Source organism: Dipodomys spectabilis, unplaced genomic scaffold, assembly GCF_019054845.1.
Source record: "Dipodomys spectabilis isolate Male_0828 unplaced genomic scaffold, ASM1905484v1 ptg000207l, whole genome shotgun sequence".
Taxonomy (NCBI): Eukaryota; Metazoa; Chordata; class Mammalia; order Rodentia; family Heteromyidae; genus Dipodomys; species Dipodomys spectabilis.
This window is the reverse complement of record NW_024870884.1, coordinates 10,520,103-10,547,583: the sequence shown is the minus strand read 5'-3', so window position 1 is coordinate 10,547,583 and position 27,481 is coordinate 10,520,103. Positions and strand designations below refer to the sequence as shown.

Below are 27,481 nucleotides of genomic sequence, written 5' to 3'. Positions count from 1 at the left end.
TTGCTTATGTGGTGCTGGGGAATCGAACCCAAGGCCTCAGGCATGCAAGGCAAGCTCTCTACCACTGAGCCACCTTCCCAGCCCTCCCTGGGCTTCTTTTGCTCAAGGTTAGCACTCTACCACTTGAGCCACAGCACCACTTCTGGCTTTTGCTGTTTATGAGGTACTGAGGAATTCAACCCAGGGCTTCATGCATGTTAAGTTTGCACTCAACCACTAAGCCACATTCCCAGGCCCTAGTCACATTTTTTGAATGTATGTATACATGTACTAGTCTTGAACTCAGGGCTTTAAGCTCATTTGGCTTTTTTGATCCAACTGGAGCTGTACCACCAAACCTCTACTTCCAGCTTTTTACCCATTATTAGGAGAAAAGTCTTACAGGTTTGTCTGCCCAGGCTGGCTTCAACCTGCCATCCTCAGATCTTAGCCTCTTGAGTAGCTAGGATCATAGGCAAGAACAACCAGTGTCCAGCTCAGTTTAATCATCCTTAAAGGTTCATTTTTCTGTGAAAAAAAAATCTAGTATAAAATGCACAATACTATCGTAGGCAGTAATTCCTATGAGCAAAAGGATTTAAAAGTTTTTTTTTATTTGTAAAAACTAAAAAACAAAAAATCTATTCAGAATTGGGTTCCTTCTTCTTCCTTCTTGACCCTTTTGAGTTGAGTCCAGGCTCAGTTCTTTCTTTGTTCTGTTCAGTTTGCTGAGTCAGCCACTCTTTCTCAAGCTGCTTCAGCATGTCTGGAGTGAGGAGTCCTTGTTTCACCAGCCTGGAAGCCAGGGAGATCTCGCTGGCACTGGTGCTGGGAGGCTCAGCAGCTTTGCCTACTGTAGTTTTAGTGCTGCGTAACCTTCTTGATTGGCTCTTCAAGGTTCCCGACAAGCTCTCCAAATTCAATAGCTTCCGTGACTCAGAGATTTTAATCAGTTTGGTGATGTTGTGCACACCATCTTGGATAATCTTATCTAGTTCTTTCTGGAGGTCTCGAACAACGCTGGCATCTGGAAACATATCCATAAATCGGTAGCTGGGAAAAGGACACAATACATTACAGTAACAGCTTTGAAAGAACTCAGCAATAGACCTACATTTTTGACACTACTAAGATTCCAAACGTTCTCTTTCTGCACACTCTGTCCAATGGCTAACCTGTATTTTTTCCCTAACACATCTGAGGATTAATTAATAGAGAGTGGGTGAGTGCTCTATCTCAGGTAATTGTGATATGATCTCCGAGGGGGCCATGCCTCTCCTTTAAGAAGCCTCTCCAAAGCATAGGTTCTCAAATTTTAAGGTACAAGTGAATAGCCTGAAGAGCTTGTTAATGTACAATTAAGTCTGGGAGGGGGACTGGGAAAGTGGCTCATGGTAGAGTGCTCGCCTTGCATGCATGAGACCCTAGGTTTAATTCCTCAGCACCACATAAGCAAAAAAAGCTGGAAATGGCACTGTGGCTCAAGTGGTAGAGTGCTAGCCTTGAGCTGAAGAGCTGAGGGACAGCACCTAGGCCCAGAGTTCAGGCCCCATGACCAACAACAACAAAAAAAGTCTGGGAGGGGCCTTTGATTCTTCAGTTCTATAAAGTTCCAAGGTGGCAGTGATGCTTTTGGTTTAAGAATCACTCTAGGTACAAGGTTGGACCCTCTCACTTGGCTATCTGAAAAAGAATCTCAAAGACTCCTGAAGGCTTTTTTTGGAATGAGCGTAAGTTAAAACTTAAATGCCTTCTGCCAAACTCCAAGCATGGGACTAGTCAGTTCAGGGCACTGGATGAGAACATGTGACTGAAGGAGCCCCCCACCTCTGGGATTAAGTTAATAGACTTCAGCTCACTCTGTTCTGTTCCATCCCATCCTGAAGGGAGGGAGACTGGCATAGGATGAGTTAACTGTCTCTCCATACTCTGCTTTTGATTAACCATTCAATATACCTGTGTCCTACAGAGGACGGGGGCAGCTGAGAATACCTCCCAGGCTGGTCCCTGTGGATTCCCTAACCTATTACCTCCCCTGCAGATTGTAACTGTGCTCTTCATGGGAGAGAAATAAAGCTTTTGTTCCTACCTATACTTAAAAAAAAAGGAAATGCTTTACTTGCAAATATGTACCTAGTTGAACATAAAACCCTAGTTTTGCCCAATAAAAAAAATTAGAGCATATAAAGGAAAAAGTGTGGTACCTCAGCCACAGGTAAAGATCCAAGACATCATGGACAGCTTCAAGATCCATAAGGTCCTTAATATTTTTAGGTGGAAGTAAAGGCCATTTGATGTATCGGCGTAACCATGCAAAGGTCAGTGGCTGATTTCTGCTAAACTGCCTGGCAAACTGAGAGAAAAGCTAGAACTCAGTAGAAGAATTAAAATTCCTTTAAGTCCATGATTAGAAAGGAAAGATGCAAAACATTAACATTAATTGTGAGAGTATTTCAGCAGAAAAGTTACTTTCCTGCTTGACACTTTTCTCTATTTTTTGTCGTGGTGGTTGTTTTGCTAGTACTGGGACTTAAACTCCGCCTCATGCTATCACTTGGCTTTTTTGTTGCTGTTTTTGCCAATCCTGGGGCTTGAACTCAGAGTCTGGGTACTGTCCCTGAGCCTCTCTGTGCTACCACTTGGGCCACAGCACCATTTCTGGCTTTTTCTTTTTGTGAGAGATAGAATTTTTGTTGTTGTTGTAGTGGGGCTTGAACTCTGGGCTTGGGCGCTGTCCTCACACTCTTCAGCTCAAGGCGAGCACTCTACCTACCGCTTGAGCCACAGCGTCACTTCCTCTCGCTTTTTCTTTTTATGTGGTACTGAGGAATTGAGCCCAGGGCTTCATGCATACTAGGCAAGCATAATATATGCATCAGAAGATGTATAAAAACTGCCAGGTATAATCCTAGCTTCTCAGTAGACAGAACTAGAGGACTGCAGATGGAGGATGACTCAAGTAAAAAGTTCACAGGAGCCAGGCACCAATGGCTCCCGCCTGTAATCCTAGCTACTCAGGAGGCTAAATCTGAGGATCTCCAATAAACCACCAGAAAACCAGAAGTGGTGCTATAGCTCAAGTGGTAGAGCGCTCGCCTTAAGCTGAAGAGCTGAGGGACAGCACTCAGGCTCAGAGTTCAAGCCCCATGACCTACAAAAAAAAAAAAAGTTCACAGGAGGCCATCTCAAGTAACAGCTGAGTACTGTGGTAGTTACCTGTCATTTCAGCTACTCAGGAGACCAAGACTGTGAGGATCATGGTTCTAGGCCGTTTACATGGTCAAAAAAGATTGCTAGACCTATCTTATATAATAAAAATATCTCAGCTATGCCGGGCGCTGGTGGCTCATGCCTGTAATCCTAGCTACTCAGGAGGCTGAGATCTGAGGATCGCAGTTCAAAGCCAGCCCGGGCAGGAGAGACCGTGAGACTCCTATCTCCAATAAACCACCAGAAAACCAGAAGTGGCGCTGTAGCTCAAGTGGTAGAGCGCTCGCCTTGAGCTGAAGAGCTGAGGGACAGCGCCCAGGCCCAGAGTTCAAGCCCCACGACCGACAAAAAAAAAAAAAAAATCTCAGCTATGTGGAAAGTGTATCATAGTCCAGGAAAGAAAATCATAGTCCAGATGGCTAGACAAAAAAGCAAGACCCTATTCAAAAAATAATGAAAGCAATAAGGCTACTAGTGGCACATGACTGTAATCCTAGCTATTCAGGAGGTTGAGATCTGAGGATCATAGTTCAAAGCCAGCTCAGGCAGAAAAGTCTAAGACTCTTATCTTCAAGTGACCAGCAAAAAGCCAGAACTAGAGACTGTGGTTCAAGTGGCAGAGCACTAGCTTTCAGGAAAAAAGCTAAGGAACAGCCAGGTACCAGTGGCTCACACCTATAATCCTAACTACTAAGGAGTCTGAGATCTGAGCATTGCGGTTCAAGCCAGTCTGGGCAGGAAAGTCCATGAGATGCTCATCTCCAATAACCACCAGAAAACTGGAAGTGGCACTGTGGCTCAGGAGGAGTGTGCTCACCTTGAGCTGAAGAGCTCAGTGACACTGCCCAGGCCCAGAGTTCAAGCCCCATGACTGACCAAAAAAAAAAAAAGCTAATGGACAGCATGCAGGCCCTAAGTTCAAGCTCAGTACTTGCAAAAAAAAAACCTACACACACACACACACACAATTTCTGTAAGAGAAAGTTCCTTTATATTTAAGTTTTTATGAAGTCTCTCATATTGCAGAGTTCTCTCCTGAAGTGTTTAATTTTGAACTAACTAGTGTTTGGATAAAACACATCAATCATGAACAACTCAGAATCAAAAGAAAAAGGCTTACCTGTAACAATGAGGAACAGACAAAAGGCTGCTTCTTGTTGATAGGAGCTGTGCAGAACACATACCTCACTCGCAGACTTAATGGAATATGCTGGATCAACTCTGCAGAAAATTTAAAATCATCCATATTGCAGACAAAGTACTGTCCATCAACTTGTGAAAAGTCTACAAAAATATCCTGGGGGGAAAGGATATATGAAATTACTAGACTGCCGGGCTACACAAGTAAAGGGCTGAAGTCTACGGAAAACCATTTTTTTAATCCAAAGCAGACTTCCAGAGAGGACTGCTTTTGGCCCCTGCCTATTCAAGTGAAAGAGATTTTTTTTCCCCATAATATTCAGAAAATTCCTCAGGACAAAACTCTCAGATACTCTGGTTTGGTTTTGTTTTGGGTCTTGTTAGGTAGCCAACAGCCAAGACTGGCCTCAAGCTCTTGATCTTCTTGTCTCCACAACACAGATTACTGGCATGTGCCACTGTGACTGCCACTCCCAGAAGACTCTGAAAGAAAGTTGCCACTACAAGATACATTTCATAGGGGCTGCACACGTCTGAATCCTGTAATCCTAACTTCTTGGGAGGCAAATATCAGAGAGCATCCAAGTTCCAAAGAAAGCACAATGGTTGGGAACAGTGGCACGTTTCTATCATCCCCAGTAACATGAGAAGCACATGGAAGCTCCAGCCAAAAGAAAAAAGGGTTGTGGGTGTGGCTTAAGTGGTAGAACATCTGTCTAGCAAATGCAAACCCTAAGTGCAAACCCCTGTACTGAAAAAAAAACAAACAAGGTGATACTTAAAAATCAATTTCCACTTACAATGAGATTAGAAAGGGTTGTATCCGGGAGATGGTAGGCAAACATTTCAATCTGCTCAGCAGTTGGATGAAGACCGGCTGCCTTTAATGAAAGGAAAAATTGTGAATTTTTTCCCCTAGTTTTTGAAAAAAGTTTTCCCATTTCAAAATAAAATCCTATGTTCAAGTGAAGTGCTCAGGAAATTAATTCCATGCCAAGAATTTAGATAAAATAGAGAAAAGGACGTACTACTTTACCATTTACTGTCAATTTTAAAAGCTGGTGACTTAATAAAAATGACAGATTGTATTCACTGAACGAAGTCCTTGACTTATGTGTTAGTCATATTTCTAAAATCTATTATGATATGATGATATATATAAGATGCTTTCCAGGACATAATGACTTTCTTTGCTTTTCTTTTTCTTTTTTTTTGGTTGGTCATGGGGCTTGAACTCTGGGCTTGGGCACTGTCCGTGTGCTCTTCAGCTCAAGGCTAGTGCTCTACCGCTTGAGCCACAGCACCACTTCCAGTTCTCTAGTGGTTTATTGGAGATACGAGTCTCCTGGGCTTTCCTGCCCAGGCTGGCTTTGAACCTCAATCCTCAGATCTCAGCCTCTGAGTAGCTAGGATTACAGGCGTGAGCCACCGGCACCCGGGCTGACAGAATTTTTTAAGTGTCACTTCTCCTTACTAAATGAAAACAAACAAGGAAAACCCAGCTGCTTTAAGTAGTGTAATAAAACTTATATACATGCACACATGACCAAGTGTCTAAACTGGAGGTAACATCTCTGTATACATATGTGCAGTTAAGAAACACCCCCAGGTAGTTGTAAGGAAAGCAGCAAGGGGAGAAAAGCAGCAAGAGATCTCATTCCTAAGGAAAGGAAGATGAATTTAAATGTAAGAAGTGAGGTACATGGGCAGGAAATAGGGTATAATTATCAAGTGCACTGTGGCTTCCTGTGAAGCTTACCATACTCTTAACAAAAGCTTTTGCACAAGTGATTCCCATCAGGGAGTATTTTTCTTATACTGTCTTTAGTGTTACTGGCAAATGGAAATGTGCCATGGAAGTGCCCAAGCTATTTTAAAGTATTTTTCTAAATGTTTAAAATATATATACTTCTGATTCAGTAACTAATATTAAGCAAAATATAATATTGTTCTTAGTGTCTCAGTGCTGGGAGTTTTTCCTAATCAAGCTCCTGCTTATTTGCTGGTCACACAAAGAAACTGTATCCCTCTACCCACAGCTGCTGCTACAATTCTAGGAAGAACTAAAGGAAAGTCAATCTGGACATCTCATTGGAACAAGGGGTCTCAATGCCTCTCCAAGACAATGAAGACGAAGGGCTTTCTTGGTACGGTCTTTATTATGCAAACTTCTCTTGGGCTCATTTCTAGGTGTCTGTCATAGGAGTCTGGGTATAATGATGTGCTTCATCTTACCTTTATTGGATCCAAAGGCCTATTCAAAATTTCCTTTAATAAACTGAGGTCTTCTCGATTCATAGTTGTCACTTCTCCTTCTTTAAACTGTGAGCTGAACCTCCCAGCTCTTCCAGCAATCTGCAGAGCTTGCGAGGTAGTGATTGGTTCTAGTTCTTTCTCTCCCTTTTCATTGATACTGGGCTTTATAAGGGAGTAAAATATGATTCTCCTTATGCTCCTGAAATAGAAATAAAAATGACCCCACAGCCTGCTTAAATCTCTGCCACCTGGGTCACCACAGAAATGTTCACTCCAACTCTAATTTAAGCTAACTTGGAAACTTGTTGCCATTTAAATATAAGGAAAAGTTTGATAATAGTTTTCTTCCCTTTGAGCAGTAATAACAATTACTATATTTACTAAAACTCATGAAACTGTACTATGGGTAAACTATATGGTATACAAATTATACTTTTAAGCTAGATAGAAAATGTCTTTTTATTATAGTAATCCTCTGTACATCACCTCTATAATAACAATTTTTTAAATGATAATAAAAAAAAAAAGAAAATGACTTTTTAAAGCTGGGTGCTAGTGGCTCATGTTTGTAATCCTAGCTACTCAGGAGGCTGACATCTGAGGATTGTGGTTCGAAGTCAGTCCATGAGACTCTTTATCTCCAATAAGCTATTCAGAAAAAGCCAGAGTGGCACTGTGGCTCAAGTGGTAGACCGCTAGCCTTGAGCACAGAGATTCAGGGACAGCACCCAGGCTCAGAATTCAAGGCCCAGGACCACAAAAAACAAAACAAAACAAAAAACTTTTTAAACAATGACCCAAATAAAGCATCTGGCTTTAAAAAATAAGCTTCACTGGGACTGGTTGTGTACCACCACAGTCCCAGGTACTCGGGAGGCCAAAACAGGAGTATCTCTTCAGCCCTGGAGTTCAAGCCCAGCAAAAAAAAAAAAAAAAAGTTAGTTGCTAAGCTGTTATTAATTCCTTTTGATTTCTGACGGTATCCCTCCTCCGTCAGCTAAGGCAGAACATGTAGGCTTAACATTGTTATCACTAAGAACAATGACTACCATACATGTATACTGACAAAGGAACTGGAAACAAAGCCAGGTAATGACAAACAACATTTAAAAGTCTTTCCACAATAGGATTTTTTTTAAATCTTAAGGTATAAGCAAGATCATACTGCAGTGTTAGGTCATTAATGCCAGCTAGAAAACTGAAAACAAAACAATGGCCATCTAGCCCACTGAATGTCCATGCTTACTGAAAACAAATTACTTACAAATTAAGCCCCATGCCAATTGCATCTGTGGCAACCAGGATTTTGCATGGATCATTAGGATCATTAAATTTTTTTGCTTGAGCAAGTTTGGTCCCTAAAATAGAAACAGTTTTTTTGTTAATTAATGTTCTCAATCTTTTACCACAACATACTAAATGTATCTGTGCTCTTTTTGGATTTATGGGTAAACTTTTACTGTTTCAAACTGCATTCCTTTAATACTCAAGAGTCCCTATCCTACTTCCACTGCTTTCAACAGCCCCTCAGGAAGCAGCTGTCCAACAGACCGCAACATTCACACAACAGTCCCTCAACACTCACTTAATAGACCCCAATACTCATGCAGTAATAGTCCTCATGCATATAAGAGTTCCTCAACATTTGCCTATCATATCTAAGGCCGCTTGGTAAATTTCAGGACTACAACTTGAGTTTACCAGGTGCATAGTTTAATGACACTTCATAAGAAAATCATAAATTCAACATTTAAAAAGTAGTTTAATAACAGCAAATGACACAGGCTATAAATGATTTAAATACTTCTATTTCCATTTTCCTAGTGGAAAATGTTTATGTCATTTAACCTATAACCTAAGCTGTGATATATTGGTACTTTATAATAGGTCACATGAAGTAAACATTTCTTTTACTACTGTGCATGTCAACATAAATGGCAAAAGTGAAGAGATTTCATATTTTTTCATGATGAAAACCAGTATTTACCAGGTGGGAGACTGCCATATATAACAGCTGATTCCAACCCTCGAATTTCAATCTGTCGACTCACAGAATAAATGTCATTCTTGCTAAAACAGACAATGCAGTCTCCAGGCCGAAGGTTATCTAAAGATTCTAGGGCACGGTCCAGAACGGAGATGGGAGTTAGCCTCTCATAGCTTTGAACCTAAATAAAGACAGGAAATGGTAAAACAACACATTCAATTTTTTGTGACTAACCACTAAGAAGCTTACAAAATAATCAATAAGGGAAAAACAAATCAAGGGAAAAACAAAAAATAATTTTGATACTGTATTACTATTATTAGTTCTCACTGATTTTTGTTTTTTGAAAGTTTTACTATAACTTGGTCAAGGAAATATGAGCTAAAGACTCCCTCACTGGTATTTATACAGTAGCAGAACGTCATACTGTGTTTCAATCCAGAATTTCTTCCCCTGAATTCTACTCTCTCACCCTAAATGCTGAGCATAAAACTAAAGCATTGGGACAATTTAAAAATATTTCTTCATCTTAATATCTTGTTGAAAAACTCCAGTAAAAGAAAAGCAGGGCTAGGAATCTGGCTTAGTGGTAGAGTGATTGCCTAGCATGCATAAGGCCCTGGGTTCGATTCCTTAGTACCACATAAACAAAAAATGAATAAAATTTTTAAAAATGAAAAGAAAAGCAGTATACAAAGAAAACTAGTAATTTGTACATGTGAAACTGTGCCTGACACTAATGGACAGTAAAACCTCCAACAGGTTAATACAACAGACTTTGGATTGGATCTCACACTTGAATGTCCCGATGGGTAATTCGATCTAAAGCAATTTGCTCACCCCAGGTTTATAAGGAAAGATGGAGATTCTCCCTTACTCTTGGAATACCTAAGGTGTCACACGTCATGGCAGCTCTGTCAGGATTTCCTGTTGTGTATAATATATATGAGAAAGAGATAGCCAGCCAGTAACTACAAGAATATGAAGTCTATGATCTAGTACCTCCACCTCCTCCCCAGTTGTGTAGAGCAGCTCAGTGACCAGATCGATAGCAGCAGATTCTCCACATAAATGAACTTCTTCAGCACAGAGTCCTGGAAATGCAGTTATTACTTTGCTTTATAGTTTAAAATTTTATAATACACAATATTTACATAGCAAAATTACTTTATCTAATAATGTGTTGGGACTTATTTTTGGTGCCAGTCCTGGGACTTGAACTCAGGGCCTAGGCACTGTCTGTCCCTGAGCTTCTTTTGCTCTAGGCTAGCACTCTACCACTTGAGCCATAAAGCCACTTTCGGCTTTTTCTGTTTATGTGGTACTGAGGAATCAAACCCAGGGCTTCATGCATGCTAGACAAGCATTCTGCCACTAAGCCACATTCCCAGCATACATAATAATGTTTTGTAACTCTACAAAATGTTTTCACAAATATCGTCTCTTGGATGCAAACCTCAAAATCACTATCTTCTAATGTGCAAAAAACATTTTTTTAAATAAATCTCAAGTCTCTTAAATTGCTCAAGGCCAAGATTTCAAGTTTATTATGGTCTTAAGCCAGCCAGGACTAGACTGTGGCATCTTGATGCTCAGTGCTGAATGCCTGTCCTATAATTACATTCTTCAAATTAGGCTCCACAGACTCAAAGTAAGGGCTGGAAGGTGAAAGTAAACCTGAGCTTCTTAACTCCTGAGCACATTCACTTCTGTCTAATTTGTAACAGGCTTCAATGTTAACTTAAAGAATGATTTTAGTTGCTTTTAAATTTGAAAACATCTGCCAGGAATCAATGGCTCGTGTCTATAATCCCAGCTACTCAGGAGACTTAACAACTGAAGATCATAGTTCAAACCCAGTCCAGGTAGGAAAGTCTGTGAGACCTTTAATCTCCAATTAACCACCAAAAAGCCAGAAGTGGGGCTATGGTTCAAGTGGCACAAAAGCTAAAGGACAGCACCCAGGCCAAATTCAAGTCCCAGTACTGACGCACACACACACACAAAAAATATGCCTTAAAATTTCACTCAAGCTGGCATAATAGTACATGCCTGTAAACCTAGCATTCAGGAGGCTAAGGCAAGAAGGATCTCAAGTTCAAGGTCACCCCTGAGCCACCCAGTGACATTCTGTCTCAAGGAAAACAAAAACAGAAAAATCACTCCAAAATCAAGCAGTAGAAATGTTTATACACATCAGTGGACTTGAAGAATCCACTTCCAAGAACCTGTCCTAAAGAAATAAACAGCCGGGCGCTGGTGGCTCACGCCTGTAATCCTAGCTACTCAGGAGGCTGAGATCTGAGGATCGCAGTTCAAAGCCAGCCCAGGCAGGAGAGACTGTGAGACTCCTATCTCCAATAAACCACCAGAAAACCGGAAGTGGCGCTGTAGCTCAAGTGGTAGAGCGCTCGCCTTGAGCTGAAGAGCTGAGGGACAGCACCCAGGCCCAGAGTTCAAGCCCCACGACCGACAAAAAAAAAAAAAGAAATAAACATACAAAAGCAAGACACTATGGCCATAACATTTTTATTGAACCATTATTAATAACGGGGAAACTGTTTAATTCCATAGAATAAGTTTTGTACTGCTCTTCAATGTAGAATATGCAGTCAATTACTATGTAATATAAAAAAATTTATAAAACAAGAGAACTGAAAAAAAAACAAAAGCCAAAGGTAGACACAAAATCCCATATTCTTAAAAAGTCACATGCATAAGAAGGAGACTGGGTGCCAGATGCTGGTGGCTCACACCTATAATCCTAGCTACTCGAGGCTAAGATCTGAGGATCGCGGTTCAAAGCCAGTCTGGCAGGAAAGTCTGTGAGACTCTTATCTCCAATTAACCACCAGAAAACTGGAAGTGGCGCTGTGGCTCAAGTGGTAGATCACTTGCCTTGAGCTGAAGAGCTGAGGGACAGTGCCCAGGCCCAGAGTTCAAGCCCTATGACCAGCCAAAACCAAACAAACAAAAAGACCGGCCTCAAGCATGCCAAAGTAGTAATAGCAATTGTGTAAAGATGGCACAATTTTTTTTTCTTGAGGTGCTGAAATTAAAATCAGGACTTCTCACAAGCCTGGAGAACACTCTACCACTAAACGACATGCTCAGCCCAGAGACTTGAACTTTGTAACTTTTAATTGCATGGTTATGCTAGCTTTATAACAGCAACAAAAAGAACTAACCATTATTAAGTAATATATATAAAAAAAAACCTCACACTTGACTGATGTTTTTGGTTGACTTTTGTCAATAAGAGGATCTAAAGACTACTATCTCATAAGGGCAACAAATAAATCTCAATGCAGACATCACAAAGCTCAGGTTTTAGAAAATTAAAATGACCAACCTAGGAGTGCTCTGGTCCAGGCCCATCCTCTGGCAGGATCTCTAATCATCTGAATTTCATCTATTACAGCCACTTCATCTTAAAACAGAAAACAAACAAAAAACAAAACCTGTCATGAGCAATATACTCTACTTAAACAATACTATGAACTAATTGCCACACCAAAATTTAAGCTTTTATCACATCATTACCAATATTGCTTACTGAGGACTTCTTTCTGGCAGACTTAAGCTAAGTGACAAAGAGTAAACTGAGGATAAGAGAAGTCGCTAGCCCAAGGTTAGACAATAACCATGGGAATGAAATTCAAACCCAGGTCATGCAGTAGTAAAGACTGCATTCCTAGCCACTCCACTGCAGAGAGAAGCCACTCCACTGTCCCAGAGCTGAAAAGCACTACATCTCCTGTTCCCCATAACCTCAGACCCAGATTATTTCCACAACAGCAAAGAAAATGAAAAAGATTTACATTTCTAGAAAAGAAGCAGAGACAGCCCCTCATTCACTGAAGAAGCTTCCTCACAAAGGAAAAGCAGGCAGCTTTCAGAAATGAAGTGGAGGGGCTGGGAAGGTGGCTCAGTAGTAGAGTGCTTGCCTTGCATGCATGAGGCCCTGGGTTCGATTCCTCAGCACATAAGCAGAAAAAGCTGGAAGTGGCGCTGTGGCTCAAGTGGTAGAGCACTAGCCTTGAACTGAAGAGCTGAGCGACAGCGCCCAGGCTGAGTTCAAGCCCCACGACTGACTAAAAAAAAAAAAAAAAAAAAAAAAGAAGTGAAGTGGAAGGCATGATTCCTCAGGATTCAGCTCTGTTCACTCTTAGGAGCTGTAAGCCTATCATGGGTAATGATCCTTATTTAAGAATCATGTATCAGCAAAGCCAATATAGCAAAATTAGTAGCTATTCTATATAGGGTGAGCAATAAATCAAGAAAATAATCTTATTCACAATAGCCTCCAAAACAGCAAAATATCTACATTAATCAAGGAAGTAAAAGGCTAAAAGGCCTCTATAATGAAAACTCTAAGACCTTGAAAAAAGTTGGGTATCAGAAGATAGAGACATTCAGTGCTGGTGGATTGACAAAATTAATACTGTAAAAATCACTATACTGCCAAAAGCAATATAAAAATTCAATGCAATACCCATTAAAAAAATCACTTATAGCCAGGCACCAGTAGCTCATGCCTGTAATCCTACTCAGGAGGCTGAGGTCTGAGGATCATGGTTCAAAGCCAGCCTGGGCAGGAAAGTCCATGAGACTCTTATCTCCTATAAACCACAAGAAAACTTGAAGTGGCATTGTGGCTCAAGTGGTAGAGTACTAGCTTTGAGCTGAAGAGCTCAGGGACAGTGCCCAGGCCCTGAATTCAAGCCCCATGACTGATTTAAAAAAAAAAAAATCCCACAGAATTACAGAAATCAATGCAAAAGTTCATATGGAGGGAAAAACTATTAGAATATTTGCCGCAAGCAAACTCTAAACCATAAAAAAAGAGTGAGACCCAAGCCCAGAGTGCAAGCCCCACGACCGACCAAAAAACAAAAACAAAAAAACAAACAAACAAAGAGTGAGAGAGAAAGAAAATGAACATACAGAAGTCTGACAACGTTTGTCCCTTTTTATCAGTGGTAGGCTCTAAATGTTTGTTTTACTAGATGTGCTAGATTCTAGATTTTAATGGCTTTCACAATAAAAAATATAATTTGTAAGTTCAATTGTATCTTCTTAAAATAGCAAACCATCATTTTTATTTGTTTTCATTTTTGCCAGTCCTGGGGCTGGAACTCAGGGCCTGGGCTCTGTCCCTGAGTCTCTTTGTGCTCAAGGCTAGTGCTCTACCACTTCAGCCACAGTGCCACTTCTGGCTTTTTCTGTTTATGTGGTACAAAGGAATCAAACCCAGGGCTTCATGCATGCTAGGCAAGCACTCTACCACTAAGGCATATTCCTAGTCACAAACCATCATTTTTAGAAAAGCATTTACGTACAAGGAGTCGTAACACTGCACATCTCAACAGTACAGGAAACATGGGCAGCTTGTCTCCCATCGGCCGCCACTGTCACACGCTCTTCGCCTGTCACCAAGTCACATGGTATGCCCTAGAATGACAAAGAAGAACCTGGACTTATTTCTATCTTGGAAACAATAGCAGAAAAAACTGCTGAGTGTTTATAATAAAGTATTCTCTCCATTATCATAAATTTGAGAGTTGAAATACAGTATTCTCAATGCTTACAGTAACAGCTACTTCTTTATATAACTTGTAAAATAAGAACTATCCCAAATCAACTAAATCCTCAGGTTAAGAACAGCATGAGAAATTGCAGTAGTCTCACTTTTTTAACTTTGTACATTTCCATACTACTAAGAATTAAATAAAATTTAAGATGTATTCTGATATACTTTAGGGCTATGGTATCTCAGGTTGAACAATCATCCCACCTTGCCCAGGATTGAAATGTCCCCAGAATGAAGGGAGAAAAGGCCAGGCAAATGTGGAGGACTGATCACTCCTAGTGGTCTGAATAGAATGAAAAATTTTTGTTTTGAGGAAAAACATTCTCAAAAATTTACGAACAGCCAGGCGCTAGTGGCTTACACCTGTAATCACAGCTACTCAGGAGGCTAAGATCTGAGGATCATGGTTCCAAGCCAGCCCGAGCAGGAAAGTCTATGAGACTCTTATCTCCAATTAACCATCAGAAAACTGTCAGTGGTGCTGTGGCTCACGTGGTAGAGCGCTAGCCTTGAGCTGAAGAGCTGAGGAACAGCGCCCAGGCCCAGAGTTCAAGCCCCACGACTGACAAAAAATAAAAATAAAAATACGAATAAAGAGCTACTGTGTATACAAATTACTCAAATTATTCAAAGAAACATAGAATGAAAATTATCTAACCCAAACTGGATAATTATAAAGCCAAAATGATACATAAATATATAAAGTAATAAAATAATATATACAACTGCTTTATTACAGTCATAATAAAATAAGCCAAAATGCAGCTTATTTGGTAAAATTATACCACAGACAACAGGCTTACTTGGTTTTGAAAAAGTGGCTTTAGTCTTTTTTTCATTAGTTCCAGTTGACAACATCAAAACTCTGTAAGGAGGGAAATAAACATTCCAACAGAGCACTGATTAGCTCTGAGGAAGTAAAGCAGTTCAAGAGGACTTTCAACTCGCCAGGAATATTTTTTTTTTTTTTGGGTCCGGTCATGGGGCCTGAACTCTGGGCCTGGGCACTATCCCTCAGCTCTTCAGCTCAAGACTAGTGCTCTACCACTTGAGCCACAGCACCACTTCCGGCTTTTTTTTCTTTTTGCATATGTGGTGCTAAGGAATTGAACCCAGGGCCTCAGGCATGCAAGGCAGGCACTCTACCACTGAGCCACTTTCCCAGCCCTCGCCAGGAATATTTTCTCTTTTCAATAAAAGTAAATAAGCCAGGTGCTAATGGCTCAAGCCTGTAATCCTAGCTACTCAGGAGGCTGAGATGTGAGGATTGTGGCTCAAAGCCAGCCCAGGCAGAAAAGTCTGTGAGACTCTTATCTCCAATTAACCACCAAAAAGCCAGAAGAGGGCTGTAGCTCAAGTGGTAGGAGCACAAAAGCTCAGGGACAGCACCCAAGCCCTGAATTCAAGCCCCTGGACCAGCACCGAAAAAAAAAAAAAAAGTTAAATAAAGCTGGGTGTGATAAGTTAGTGTGATCATAGTTATTCATGTTATTTCCTGAATTTCTATCTATATGTGAAATTTTCTTTGTCAATCACTGCATTATATACTTTTTTCTCACATTTTTTGTTTATTTTTTCAAGTCAAGGTCTCACTATGTAACTCAGGCTGGCTCACCTCAGGACTCTGCCTCTACCTGCCAACTGCTGGATATAGGCACATACCAACAAGCTCTGCTTTATTTTTCCACGTTTTAGTTTCTTTGCATTGCCATGCAGCTTAAGTACTGATGGCATGTTAGAGGTCAGCAGGCTTTTCCTTGATTACAACTTAAATTAGTGCAGTGAAATATGGTCATTTCCATTTAACAGTAAATAACTACCTATATCTTCCCCATTTTATCTTCATCACCCAAAAGAAAGCAAAAATAACAAGAAAAAAAGACCATATATCTCGTAATACACTGACAGCAGTATTACTCTTTTCGAAGATCTCATGGGCCAGTAATTTTAAAGGGCCACAATATACTCCAGACTTGGCTGAGAAGTATTTCTGGATCGCGTGGTAAGTCTTTCCACTGTTTGTGGGGCCCGAATGAAATACTATCTTCCGACGTATGGCTCTGGCTTCTGGGTACCTAAATAATGAGTAGACAAAACTGAATTTCATTTATCTGAAAATATATCTTGGCAAATAGTAACTAAGCAAAATTCCAAATAAAGCATATTCTCAACTCAAATGCAAATAAATTTCTTGGTTGTTTTCTTTTCTATACAACTCTCTTTTCCTCAGGAGTTACAAGTAAGTGTAACTGCTGTTAATAAGTTCACATCACCCCCACAGAACTAAACACGAGACTCTAAAAGCAAGCACTGGTAGGCCTCTGCACTGCCATTTATACAAATAAAACCTGTGCATCTTTTGCTTCTGGCTAGGAAGGATTAACTGATGATGGGTAGACTTGCCTATAAGCAAATGCAAAACAAGGCAACTACTTGCATGGACAAAGGCAGTCAGAAACATCTGGGAGGAGGAACGTGACCGGAGGTGGTTTTTTTTGCATTAAACAGGACATGGGGAGGTGTCATTCAAAAATACCATAGTGCCCCCTCAACAAAGCAACAGAGGCTTCAATGCAGTTGAAGCAGCTAGATTCTTCTGAGAGGGAGATGTGGAAAAGCAATAGGGTGCAGTGAAGGGAAGTTCCTGAAGTCTGTGTGGGGAATCCCTGGGGGTTGTTGGACAAGAGCTGCACTATACATGTGCCATGAGGAAATTGGAAAAGCCTAGCAAGCAGCCAACCAAGTATTTGAAAAGGAAGTCTCAAAGGGGTCTTCCAGTGCACTGCACTGCAGGAGTCTAGCTCAGCCATGGTGGAAAGGACTCATTACAAACATTCTGCTGAGACACCAGGAATGCCTAAAAAGACCTCAGGAAAATACCTGGAAGTAGGGCAACTACAGATCTGCCCTACTCAAACCAAAATTAAAGCTCAAAGGCTCAGGAGGACACTTCAATTAACAGCTTGGTTTTCTTCAGGGAAAACAACAAAATCCAAACTCTTTCTAAAAAATCTGCTTCTAGCATACAATAAGTAATATTTTTTTTGTAGGTCATGGGGCTTGCACTCTGGGCTTGGGTGCTGTTTCTGAGCTCTTCAGCTCAAGGCAAATGCTCTACCACTTCAGCCACAACTCACTTCTGGTTTTCTGGTGATTAGTTTGACTTATCTCATGGACTTTCCTGCTTGGGCTGGCTTTGAACCACAATCCTTAGATCTCAGCCTCCTGAGTAGTCAGTATTATAGGCATAAGCCTCCAGCGTCCAGCAATAATAATTATTATTATAGAAACAATCATTCATTTTTTCCAAATTAGAACCTGAACATTGTAAATCCACAGCTGAAGGAACTAACCAGTTAGGTGGTATTCTTAAGTCACTGATTTTACGTAGATCATCCTTACACTCCAACACAGGAAATATTTGTTTGGCATGTCTCAGGAAAAATGGAAATAAGTCATCCACATGGGCTAGAAAACAAAACGATACATTAACATGTACAATCCACATGCTATCCACAACTGAAACTTCGGTTTATTTAGACAAGGTCACACTATATAACCCAGGCCTGGCCCAAACACAGGAGCCAGCTTTAACCTTCTGAATATTAGGCAAACCTTTTCTTAGTAAGGTGAGTTACAGAAGCATTGCCAGGATAAAAAGGAAAGTCCTGGAGCAAGAGACCCCTTCCTTTTCTGTGTCTGTGCTTTGTCTTTCTTTACCCTCCAAACATCAATTGTATTTTGGGGAAAACAGAAAACTGGCTGTTAGCCACTATGTTTATTCCTCCAGTGCAAACTCGTAAAGATTAACACTGGTGGAAATTACACTAAAAATTAAGAGTCTAGACACATACAGAGAAAGCCAACAGTTACATGAAGAGAACTAAGGTGCAAATTTCTCTTTTTTTTTTTTATGTCGAGGACTGAACCCAGGGCCTTGCACATGCTAAGTACGTGCTCTACTACTGAGCTACACCCCTCAGCTCAGTATAAACACTTTTAAGACTTCAAAAACCACAAAGAGCCACTTTCATCATGTAAGTAAATTGACTCTTCAGCAAGTTTCCTACACATTAATAGCTCTAAGAGGAGAGTGGAGCCAAGCATTGGTGGCTCACGCGTGTAATCCTAGTTACTCGAAACTGAGATCTGAGAATTGCAGTTCAAAGCCAGCCCATGCAGTAAAGTCTGTGTGACTCTTTAACTCCAATTAACCACCAGAACACCAGAAGTAGCACTATGGCTCAAAGGTGTAGAGTGCTAGACTTGAGTGAAAAAGTTCAGGGACAGCACTCAGGCACTGAATTCAAGTCCCCTGACCCAAAAAAAAAAAAAAATGGAGAATAGGACAAGTCCCATTTGCTCTGTATCTAGGCTCCCCTCCAGACCTGGCATAAGATTAAGATCTGAGAGTCAAATACATTTAAAACTTATAACCTTAATGGGCTGAAGGTATGGCTCAGTGGTATAGTGGCTGCTTAGCAAGTTTGAGGTTGTGAGTTCAAACCCCAGTGCCAGGAAAAAAAAAGTTATAACTTGTATGTTTGTTATCCCAGCACTCAGAAGGTTGAGACAGCCTAAAGTTCAATGTCATCCTGAGCTATGTAGTGAGGATCTGCCTCAAAAAAATCAGCAAAATAAAAAGCTAACGTATCAATGGGAATAGAATGATGATGCTCTGAACTGTATCCTGAAGAAGCCAATGGCAGAACCACATGGAATCACCATGTACTAATTAATGTGATGTCAGAGCTGGTTTCAATGTGGCCATCCATGCTGACACTAGCAGAGAGCAGAAGATGACTGATCAAGGGCCCCATCTATACACAACTTAGTGACTCACTGAGGAACCAATATAAAAAGCAACAGTGACCCAGTAGGCCTCCCATGAAAGCAATGAATTACTCACAGACCCCATTCTAAAACAAGTCCTGAGAAAAATAAACATGATATATGAGAAAAAAAATGGAAAGTATATCTAAAGAATTGAAACAATTCTCTCAACACTTGCCTGCACTGAAGCAAATGTCATTCAAAACAATGTGAATGTCCACATCCAGGGAATGAGACTGCAGAATGTAATTTCTGAAGCTGATGAAAGCTTGGTGAAACAGACGAGCTGTGGAAAATATAAATCAAAGTATGTAAGATTTAGTTTTCTTTCAGTTCTCATCTTAAAATCACACACACACACACACACACACACACACACACACACACACACACACACACACACACACACACACACACACACACACACACACACCCCACATGTTATTTTGGCAGTATAGCTGATTTACTATGATCTGAACTAAAGCTGAAATCCTTGTACTATGTGGAACAAGGCTGAAGGCACAGCTCCTCTGGTGTGCAGTTGGACTCACCAGGTGAACTTTGCCAGGTGAGCTCTGCCTGGAGAAACCAAGGCCAAGAACTAGTTTATCTCTAGACCACGTACTTTTAAGAAACAACACAACTCTAGAAAGAAGCTATTGGCCTTACCATCGAGTCCATAATCAGCACCCAGTTTTTGAATTTCTTTCCTTTTATAAAACTTGTCTAAGATCTTCTTTACTTCATCTAGAAAATAAAAATTTAACATTTATTTCCTAGTTTAGACAAACATCCAAAAAGGAAAAGAAACCTGAGGATTCATTACATTAAATGTTACAAGAACTTGAAGGTTTTAGGTGATCTCTCTTCATGGGCATAGTGAGCAAAGTATATAGAAACTGAAAATCAATGCACCATTCCTGCTGTACAAAAGAGGAGTGAATGAGATGTGACAGGCTCGGAATAAATCTCCACCTTTCTCAGGCTGCTTTAGAGAATGGGCTATCCAGTATGTATAGCAAGTAGTCAGCAGCACAAACCCAACCAAAAAGACTACCAGCCTCTATGCAAACAAGAAAAACTGAGATGATCTTTAGTTTATAAATGATTGATTTTACAGAGAACATGCTATTCTTGCTTTGTTGGAGACCACATAACTATAGTCAGTAGGAAATAAGGGAAGATTTTAGTGCAATTTATACAAGAACTTCCAAACAGTCAGAATATTGAAAAGGGACTGTCCCACAAAAATAAGAGCTCCTTGTGATTGGGTGTACTCAAGCAAGGGCTAATGGCTGAATTTCAAGAGTAATAGCACAGGGATTTCTATGCTTCAAACGAGGTTGAAGTAGGTGTCTGCTGAGCTGACATACCACCATGAATCAATAATCCCCTAAGTAGAAATAATTTAAACTGAGATTGTATGAAAGTTACACATGTTAGAATACAACTGTATTATTCTGAAAAGATGAGTTTCCTCGGCCAGCCACATACACATTTCTGTGAAGAAAAGCCAAAATTGATGGTACAGTCCTTGCACCTGAAAGATAGAAAGGCAAAGTGGCCTGGATCCATGTGTATCACCCACATGCTGAAGAAATTAGGCTTGAACATAGCATCCACTTAAAAAAACTTTGCTTTATATAATGAGGAAGTTATAAAGCTGATGGTTGTCACTAGATTTTTTTCCACAGCTAATGAGAAGACAGACACCCATTCTTTGGAAGATAGGTAGCTGTCTTGATATTTTGGGGTTGTGGCTACTCTTATAGACTAAGAAGCACAATAGCTTCTTAGTATCAACAGTAGAAAAATCAGTGACAAAAAAAAGTCTTGGCAAAAGCATGAGAAAATTCTGCTTGAGAAAATTCTACCAACCTATAAGCTCAATACAAACTAAAGACAAATCACATTTATTCAGAGTTAACCTATGTTCTAAATAGCTAGGATTACAGGTGTGGAGCCACTGGGACTGGGCATATCTTACAACTCCAGTGTTATATAAGAATCATGGTATTTTTTTCAACTTAAAATAATTCAAGCCAGACATCAGTGGCTCACACCTGTAAGCCTAGCTACTCAGGAAGCTGAGATCTGAGGGTCAAGGTTCAAAGATAGCCTGGGCAGAAAAGTCATGAGACTTTCATTTCAATTAACATGGTAGAGTGCCAGCCTTAAGCAAAAAAGCTAAGGGACAGTATACCCAGAGTTCAAGTTCTAATGATGGCACAAAATAAACAACAACAACAAAAAGACTTAAAAACATGACATTTTTCATGATAATAAGTAAAAGAAATCAATCACAAAAGACCATAGATTACATATGATTTACATGCCATGTACAAAATAGGCAAATCTACAGAGACAGAATATGGATTAGTAGTTACTTAGAGCTAATAGGAGACTGGAGACTAGAAGATGAAAAGTGACTGCTAAATCAGGCATGGTCACACATGCCTAATTCAGGAGAATGAAGAAGGATCACAAATTGAGTCCAGCCTGTACTACATAGTGATAACCTGTTTAAAAAAAGGGTGGGAGAGGGAGGGCGAAAGGCACTAATTACTGACACCTGTTTCTCTAGTTACTGAGGAAGCTGAAACCTGGAGGTTCAATGTTTGAAGTCAATTTGGGCAGAAAAGTCTTCAAAACTCTACCTCCTGCCTGGTGGCTCACACCTGTAATCCTAGCTTCTCAGGAAGCTGAGATCTGAAGATCATGGTTCAAAGCCAGCCCGGGCAGGAAAGTCTGTGAGACTCTTATCTCCAATTAACCACCAGAAAACCGGGCGTGGCAAAGTGGCTCAAGTGGTAGAGTGCTTGCCTTGAGCTGAAGAGCTGAGGGACAGCACCCAGGCCCAGAGTTCAAGACCCATGACCAAAATAAAACAAAACAAAACCAAAAAAACTCCATCTCCAATGAACCACCAAAATGTCAGACTGCATGGCTCAAGTGGTAAAGTCCCAGCTGTGAGCAAGAAAGCTGAGCAAGGGGGGCTGGGAAGGTGGCTCAGTGGTAGAGTGTTTGCCTGGCATGCATCAGCACCAGATAAGCAGAAAAAAAAAAAGCTGGAAGTGGTTCTATGGCTCAAGTGGTAAAGCGCTAGCCTTGAGCTGAAGAGCTGAGGGACAGCACCCAGGCCCAGAGTTCAAGTCCCACGACCGGACCAAAAAAAAAAAAAGAAAGCTGAGCAAGAGGTTGAGGCCCTGAGTTCAAAGTACAGAAAGAAGGAAAGGAGGGAGAGAGAGAGGAAAGAAAAGAAAGGAAGGACAGGGAAGGATGGAAAAAAGAAGACAAGCAAAATATAAGGCAAAAAGTCTTAGAACTTACTACATGCCTTTAAATAATATGGAATGGGAAAATTGTTGTTTAGTGCATAAACTTGTTAAGTCCCAATTTTGCACGACAATGAGATGTTTTACAATGTCAATATACTTAACTTAGCTGAACTATACACATAAAACTGGTTGAGATCAGCAGGACATGGGGGAGGGACCCTCACACCTCTATTCCTTGCTACTCAAGAGAATGAGAGCTGCAGGACTGTGGCAGAAATGTCCGTGAGACTCCATCTCCAAAGTAACCAGAAAAATTTGTACTGGAGGAATGGCTCAAGCAGTAAAGGGCTACCCAACCAAGCAAGTCAAGAGGCAGAGTTTAAATCCCAGTACCAGAAAAAAAAAAAAAAAAAAGGCTAAGATGAAGAGGTTGACATGGCTCAAGCATGGAGGCCCTGAATTCAAACTCTAGTACCATCAGGAAAAGATTAAAGTTAACATGGTTACTTGTGTTATATTTTCAAAATAAAAACGTAAACATTATTGGGTGTTTATGAAAGTAATAACTCTAAGTAGAAAGCTTTGTGTAAACTGGCAGCAACAAGTCAGACAATAATATGTCCAATTACATTTTTAGTGCAAGTGATGTGGCTTATAAAGCTATGAAAAGCTCTCTGTTCATTTTCCAGCTCTCTCTCTCTCTCTTGCTCTTCTTTTCTAGCTCTCTCTGCTCTAGCTCTTTCCTCTCTCTTTCCCAGCCACGTGGAGTGCCAACCTTGCCTGGTCCCAGCAGGTCTACTGAATAAACCTACCCCTTACCTGAATACCACATGAGTGCTACTGTTCTTACCCCTCTCTCTGCTCTTTTCTAGCTCTTTCCTCTCTTTCCCAGCTCTCTCTCATTCCCAGGCCTTTCCCAGCCATGTGGAGTGCCAACCTTGCCTGGTCCCAGCAGGTCTACTGAATAAACCTACCCCTTACCTGAAAAAATAAATAAATAAAGCTATGAAAAACAAGACTGTCCTACAGTACAGTAAGACATGTATACTTTCAAATTACAATACAAGGCACCACTTTTGCTTGCTGAAGTGAGTGTCTGGAGGTAGTTACCAGACAGCTAGGGCCTGAAACGGGCCCATGGCATTCCTTCAGCCTCCCAGAATTTCATTTCACCAAAGGAAACCTTTCATCTTCATTAACTCAGAAGCGAAGGTGCAGTCATAGAATCTGAAAGCTCCCCTTGAAAGCATCCACACACTTCTGTCGAATCCATCAAAGTAAGCCACAGCAACTCTGCGACGCTAAGCTTTTGCTTCCTCTCTGGAGGTTGGGATGGTGAGGGTATCTACCACTTTCGGCGAGGACCTCCTTATCAAGTTCTACCTTGCATTATTGCTGGTCATCCACCTATCCGGTGGAGAGGAGGTGACGAGGAGCTGAGACTCGTTGCTCTTGGCAACCACCATGCAGCTAACAGTGTCAGGATTGTCAGTGGACAAGAGCCCTAAAAAAAAAAATAAATCCTCTGGCTGTTCACTGCTTTACCCCTTTGCCTCTTCTTAGAGGCAACAGTTCTGGAGGTCCAAGGAGGAAATAAGAAGAGTGCTAGGAAAGGCGGTGAACTTCCTGATGACTAGAAGAGTGAATCACCCCAACACAAGAAACAGAGATGAAACCATTCAAAGAGAAGCTGAAAGGGAAAGCGCCACTATAGGGCGAGAGGGTGAGGAGGAATTCCACACTCACACGCCACAGTACCCCAGAAGCCCAGACACGACCCCGGCCGCCGCGGCTCCGGCACTCACTCTTGTCCAGAGGCCTGGTCAGCTCGGCCCCGACGTCGCCATCGGCGCTGGGGCCCTGAGGTTTCACAGTCAGGGGCACGAACAAGGACGTGTTCGGGGCTTTGGAGCCACCCGACGCCGAGGAGGCGTTGAGGGCGGGAGCGCGCCCCAGCGGCCCAGGAAAGGCTCCAATGTGGACGCCAACGGTAGAGCACACGGCCGCCCGCTGGCCGGCCCGTCGCCCCACCGGGAGCCGGGCCCACAGCAGGGCACACCGGGGTAAAGACATGGAGGCCACACGCTCTAACCAAGCCTGGAAGGACCAGGGGACACGGGGGTGGGCCGTGACGAAGACGCTGCGCCTGCGGCTCGGAAAGACCCAAGGTGACCAGAGAGGTGCCTGAGCAAATTGCCTGACCAGTAAGGCAACGACGGTGCCGAGAGGCTGCTCTCCCAGTAAGGGGGAGCTCGCGGGGAGAGCTTGCTCAGCTGGTTTACGGTCCTCTCTGTCTCTAGCTCTTAGGAACAGCAGCCTCCCCGCACCGCCCCCAACCAAAAGGACTAATAACCAGCCATCTCCAGGGATGTCACTGAAGAGAGAAGGGGGCCTTGGCGAGCTGTCACGTGACGCAAACGGGCGGTCCGCCGTGCTGGGCGGTCCGCCGTGCTGGGAGGTAGTCTCTGAAGTGCCCAGGCGACGGGCGTTGCTTGCTGGCCACGCCGTGAGAGGGCGTTTGAGCTTGCCGCATTGTTAACCTCTTTCCTACTAGAGAGCAGAAATTGATCTTCCGCTTGCAAGGGTTGTGGGGAAGTTGGTTTATAGTACAGTAGACGCACGTGGACTTAAGTACACTGACTCTTAGCTGCTGGGGTGCGTCATCCTAGCAAGAGAAAAGTCGCAACCACGTGGCAAAGGTGTGTGCGGTGTCCAGGGCTAAAGATGAATTTCATTGGCATGGCGTGGGTTAATCAAGATTAAAAAAAAAAAAGGATGAATGCTGTCCAAATAGGTCATTTGCATCTGTGAAAAAAAGAGAAAGAAACCTATTGAATTTGTTTTAGCAATTGGGAAAGAGAGTGATGGAGGGATTGGATTAATTGGACTACCTTGTAAACCTGTGTGTTAAGGTAATAACCCTCCCCCATAACTAATGTATACTTTTTTAAAACTCAAAAAAAATTCCATTGATGCTTGATACCGTGTCCTCATGAAGCTGCACCATGTTCAAATTAAGCTGTTGATGGGGCTGGGAAGGTGGCTCAGTGGTAGAGCGCTTGCCTTGTGTGCGTGAGGCCCTGGGTTTGGTTCCTCAGCACCACATAAGCAGGAAAAAAAAAAAAAACAGAAGTGGAGCTGAGTCTCAATTGGTATTGCTCTAGCCTTGAGCTGAAGAGCTGAGAGACAGTACCCAGGCCCAAAGTTCAGGCCCCAGGACCAATAACAGCAATAAAAGCCGTTGATGTGCCACATCCACCTTCCTTCATACTTAAGATCTTGCTATTTAAAGGATCATAGTAATCTGTAACATTGTGTGTTTTATTGAGTCCAGTACATTTTCTACATTCTTTTTGAGACATCAGAGTTAGAGAGCAGGCCTTATTCTCAAGTTCTCATCTGGTTTGTGCTAATTGGCACATATTAACTAACATAAATACATTAGAATATTGACAGTTCCGAAAAAGAAGCAACTGTAGAGCAGTAATAACTGAAAATATATAGAGAAGTGGTAAGTAGTCAGGACAAACGATAAGTTCTAACTATGGAAAAGATATATTGAAAAAATTTAAATGCTAGTTAAGAGTTAAGGCAGGTTTCATTCTATGGCTTATGTAGTCATCACTTTTTTTGGGGGGGGAGAGGGACGGGTCAGTCTTGGGGCCTAAAATCTGGGCCTGGGTGCTGTCCCTAAGCTCAAGGTTAGCACTTTACCACTTGAGCCACAACACCACTTTGGCTTTTTCTGCTTATGTGGTGCTGAGGAATTGAACCCAGGGGCTCATGCATGCAAGCAAGCACTATACCACTGAGCCACCTTCCCAGCCCATCACATTTTTTGTAAAGAGAAATTACTTAGAAAATGCTGAGAATACTCTGGAACAAAAATATGTAGAAAAGACCATTTTAGCAATTTTAGCTGTCACTGAAGGTGGAGGATTAGTGTGTCCAAATTATGCTAGAATACAAATAGGTAGGATAGAATTTACAAAGCAATCTTTATACCATTTAGTGAGTGACTAAATATGGTAGGAGATAGCACTGAACAAGAGTGTCATCATATTTGCAAACTAGGAGCATGAGGGATAAGCCAGATGTTTTTTTATGCAGCAGCTGTTAGTTCAATGTGGTCTTCCTTTTAGTCTGACCATGTTAGTGACAATGACTTAGGACAGGCATCTAGGTGTTATGGAACTTGTACAGATAACACCTACCTAATCCCGCTCTGCTGTCTAGCTCTCTTCAGGTCCTAATAACTCTAGACAACCTGGCCCATGTCTTTTACATTAATACTGAAGTGCATGTGTTCTTATGTATCACTTTATTACATATTAGGCCCACAATTTTTCTAAAAGGGGGAATTGTTTTTTTTTTTTTTTTTTTACTTTTTTATTGTAAAGATACTATACAGAGAGTTACAGTTACATGAGCAAGGTAATGAGTACACTTCCTATTGAGCATTGTTACCCCCTCCATTGTTTTCCCCCTACCATCCCTTCCTTCCTCTACCTTCCCCAAGGTTTGTTTTTTTTTAATTGTGATCAAGTGATTATATAATTTCCCAAATTTCACAGTATTGTGGAATAATGATGCTCATTTAAAGTCACAAGTTCAGTCTAACTTTCCTGGAGCAAATTGTCTATCACAGTCTATAACGGTGTACACATATACACCATACATGTGATCAGCAGCATGGGGATATTTAGTAGTGGTTCGACCAGATGAGTGGGAGTTCTTTGTTTCTTAAGTCCTGTTAATTTTGTCGTATCACCTAACATTTTGGATTTAACATCCACTTATCAGGGAGACCATGTACCGTTTGTCTCTTTGCTCTTGGCTTACCTCGCTCAACATGATTCCTTCTAGCTCCATCCATTTCCCTGCAAATGCCATTATGTTGTCATTTCTAATGGCTGCATAATATTCCATTGTGTATAGATACCACAATTATTGGATCCATTCATCTGTGGTGGGGCATCTGGGTTGTTTCCATATCCTAGCTATTGTGAACAGTGCTGCAATAAACATGGAGATGCACGTGTCCTTGTATATTGGTTCCTGTTATTCAGGGTAGATGCCTAGAAGTGGTATGACTGGGTTGTAAGGGAGGTCAATCTTTAGCTTTCTAAGGACCCTCCAGACTGCTTTCCAAAGTGGTTGTGTAAGTGTACATTCCCACCAGCAGTGTAATAGGGTTCCTCTTTC

General features: G+C 41.5%; 1 protein-coding gene across 2 annotated transcripts; it reads right to left on the bottom strand.

The window, feature by feature from the left end:
- Positions 1–550: 550 nt before the first annotated feature.
- Positions 551–24,390, bottom strand: Supv3l1 (Suv3 like RNA helicase). 2 transcript variants are annotated; one of them, XM_042696499.1, is made up of 15 exons: positions 24,082–24,390; positions 19,668–19,745; positions 19,177–19,284; positions 17,519–17,633; positions 16,072–16,240; positions 13,915–14,026; positions 11,925–12,002; positions 9,575–9,666; positions 8,573–8,753; positions 7,850–7,943; positions 6,565–6,784; positions 5,130–5,210; positions 4,310–4,486; positions 2,184–2,332; positions 551–1,032 (listed from the first exon to the last, which is right to left on the bottom strand). In XM_042696499.1, exons 1-15 carry the CDS (start codon positions 24,347–24,349, stop codon positions 621–623), a joined length of 2,334 nt encoding a protein of 777 aa, XP_042552433.1. In that variant the 5' UTR covers positions 24,350–24,390; the 3' UTR covers positions 551–620. The 2 variants fall into 2 exon arrangements, with proteins under 2 accessions (XP_042552433.1, XP_042552434.1); XM_042696500.1 differs by lacking the exons at positions 16,072–16,240; positions 17,519–17,633; positions 19,177–19,284; positions 19,668–19,745; positions 24,082–24,390 and adding an exon at positions 14,969–15,129.
- Between the last annotated feature and the right edge of the window lie 3,091 nt (positions 24,391–27,481).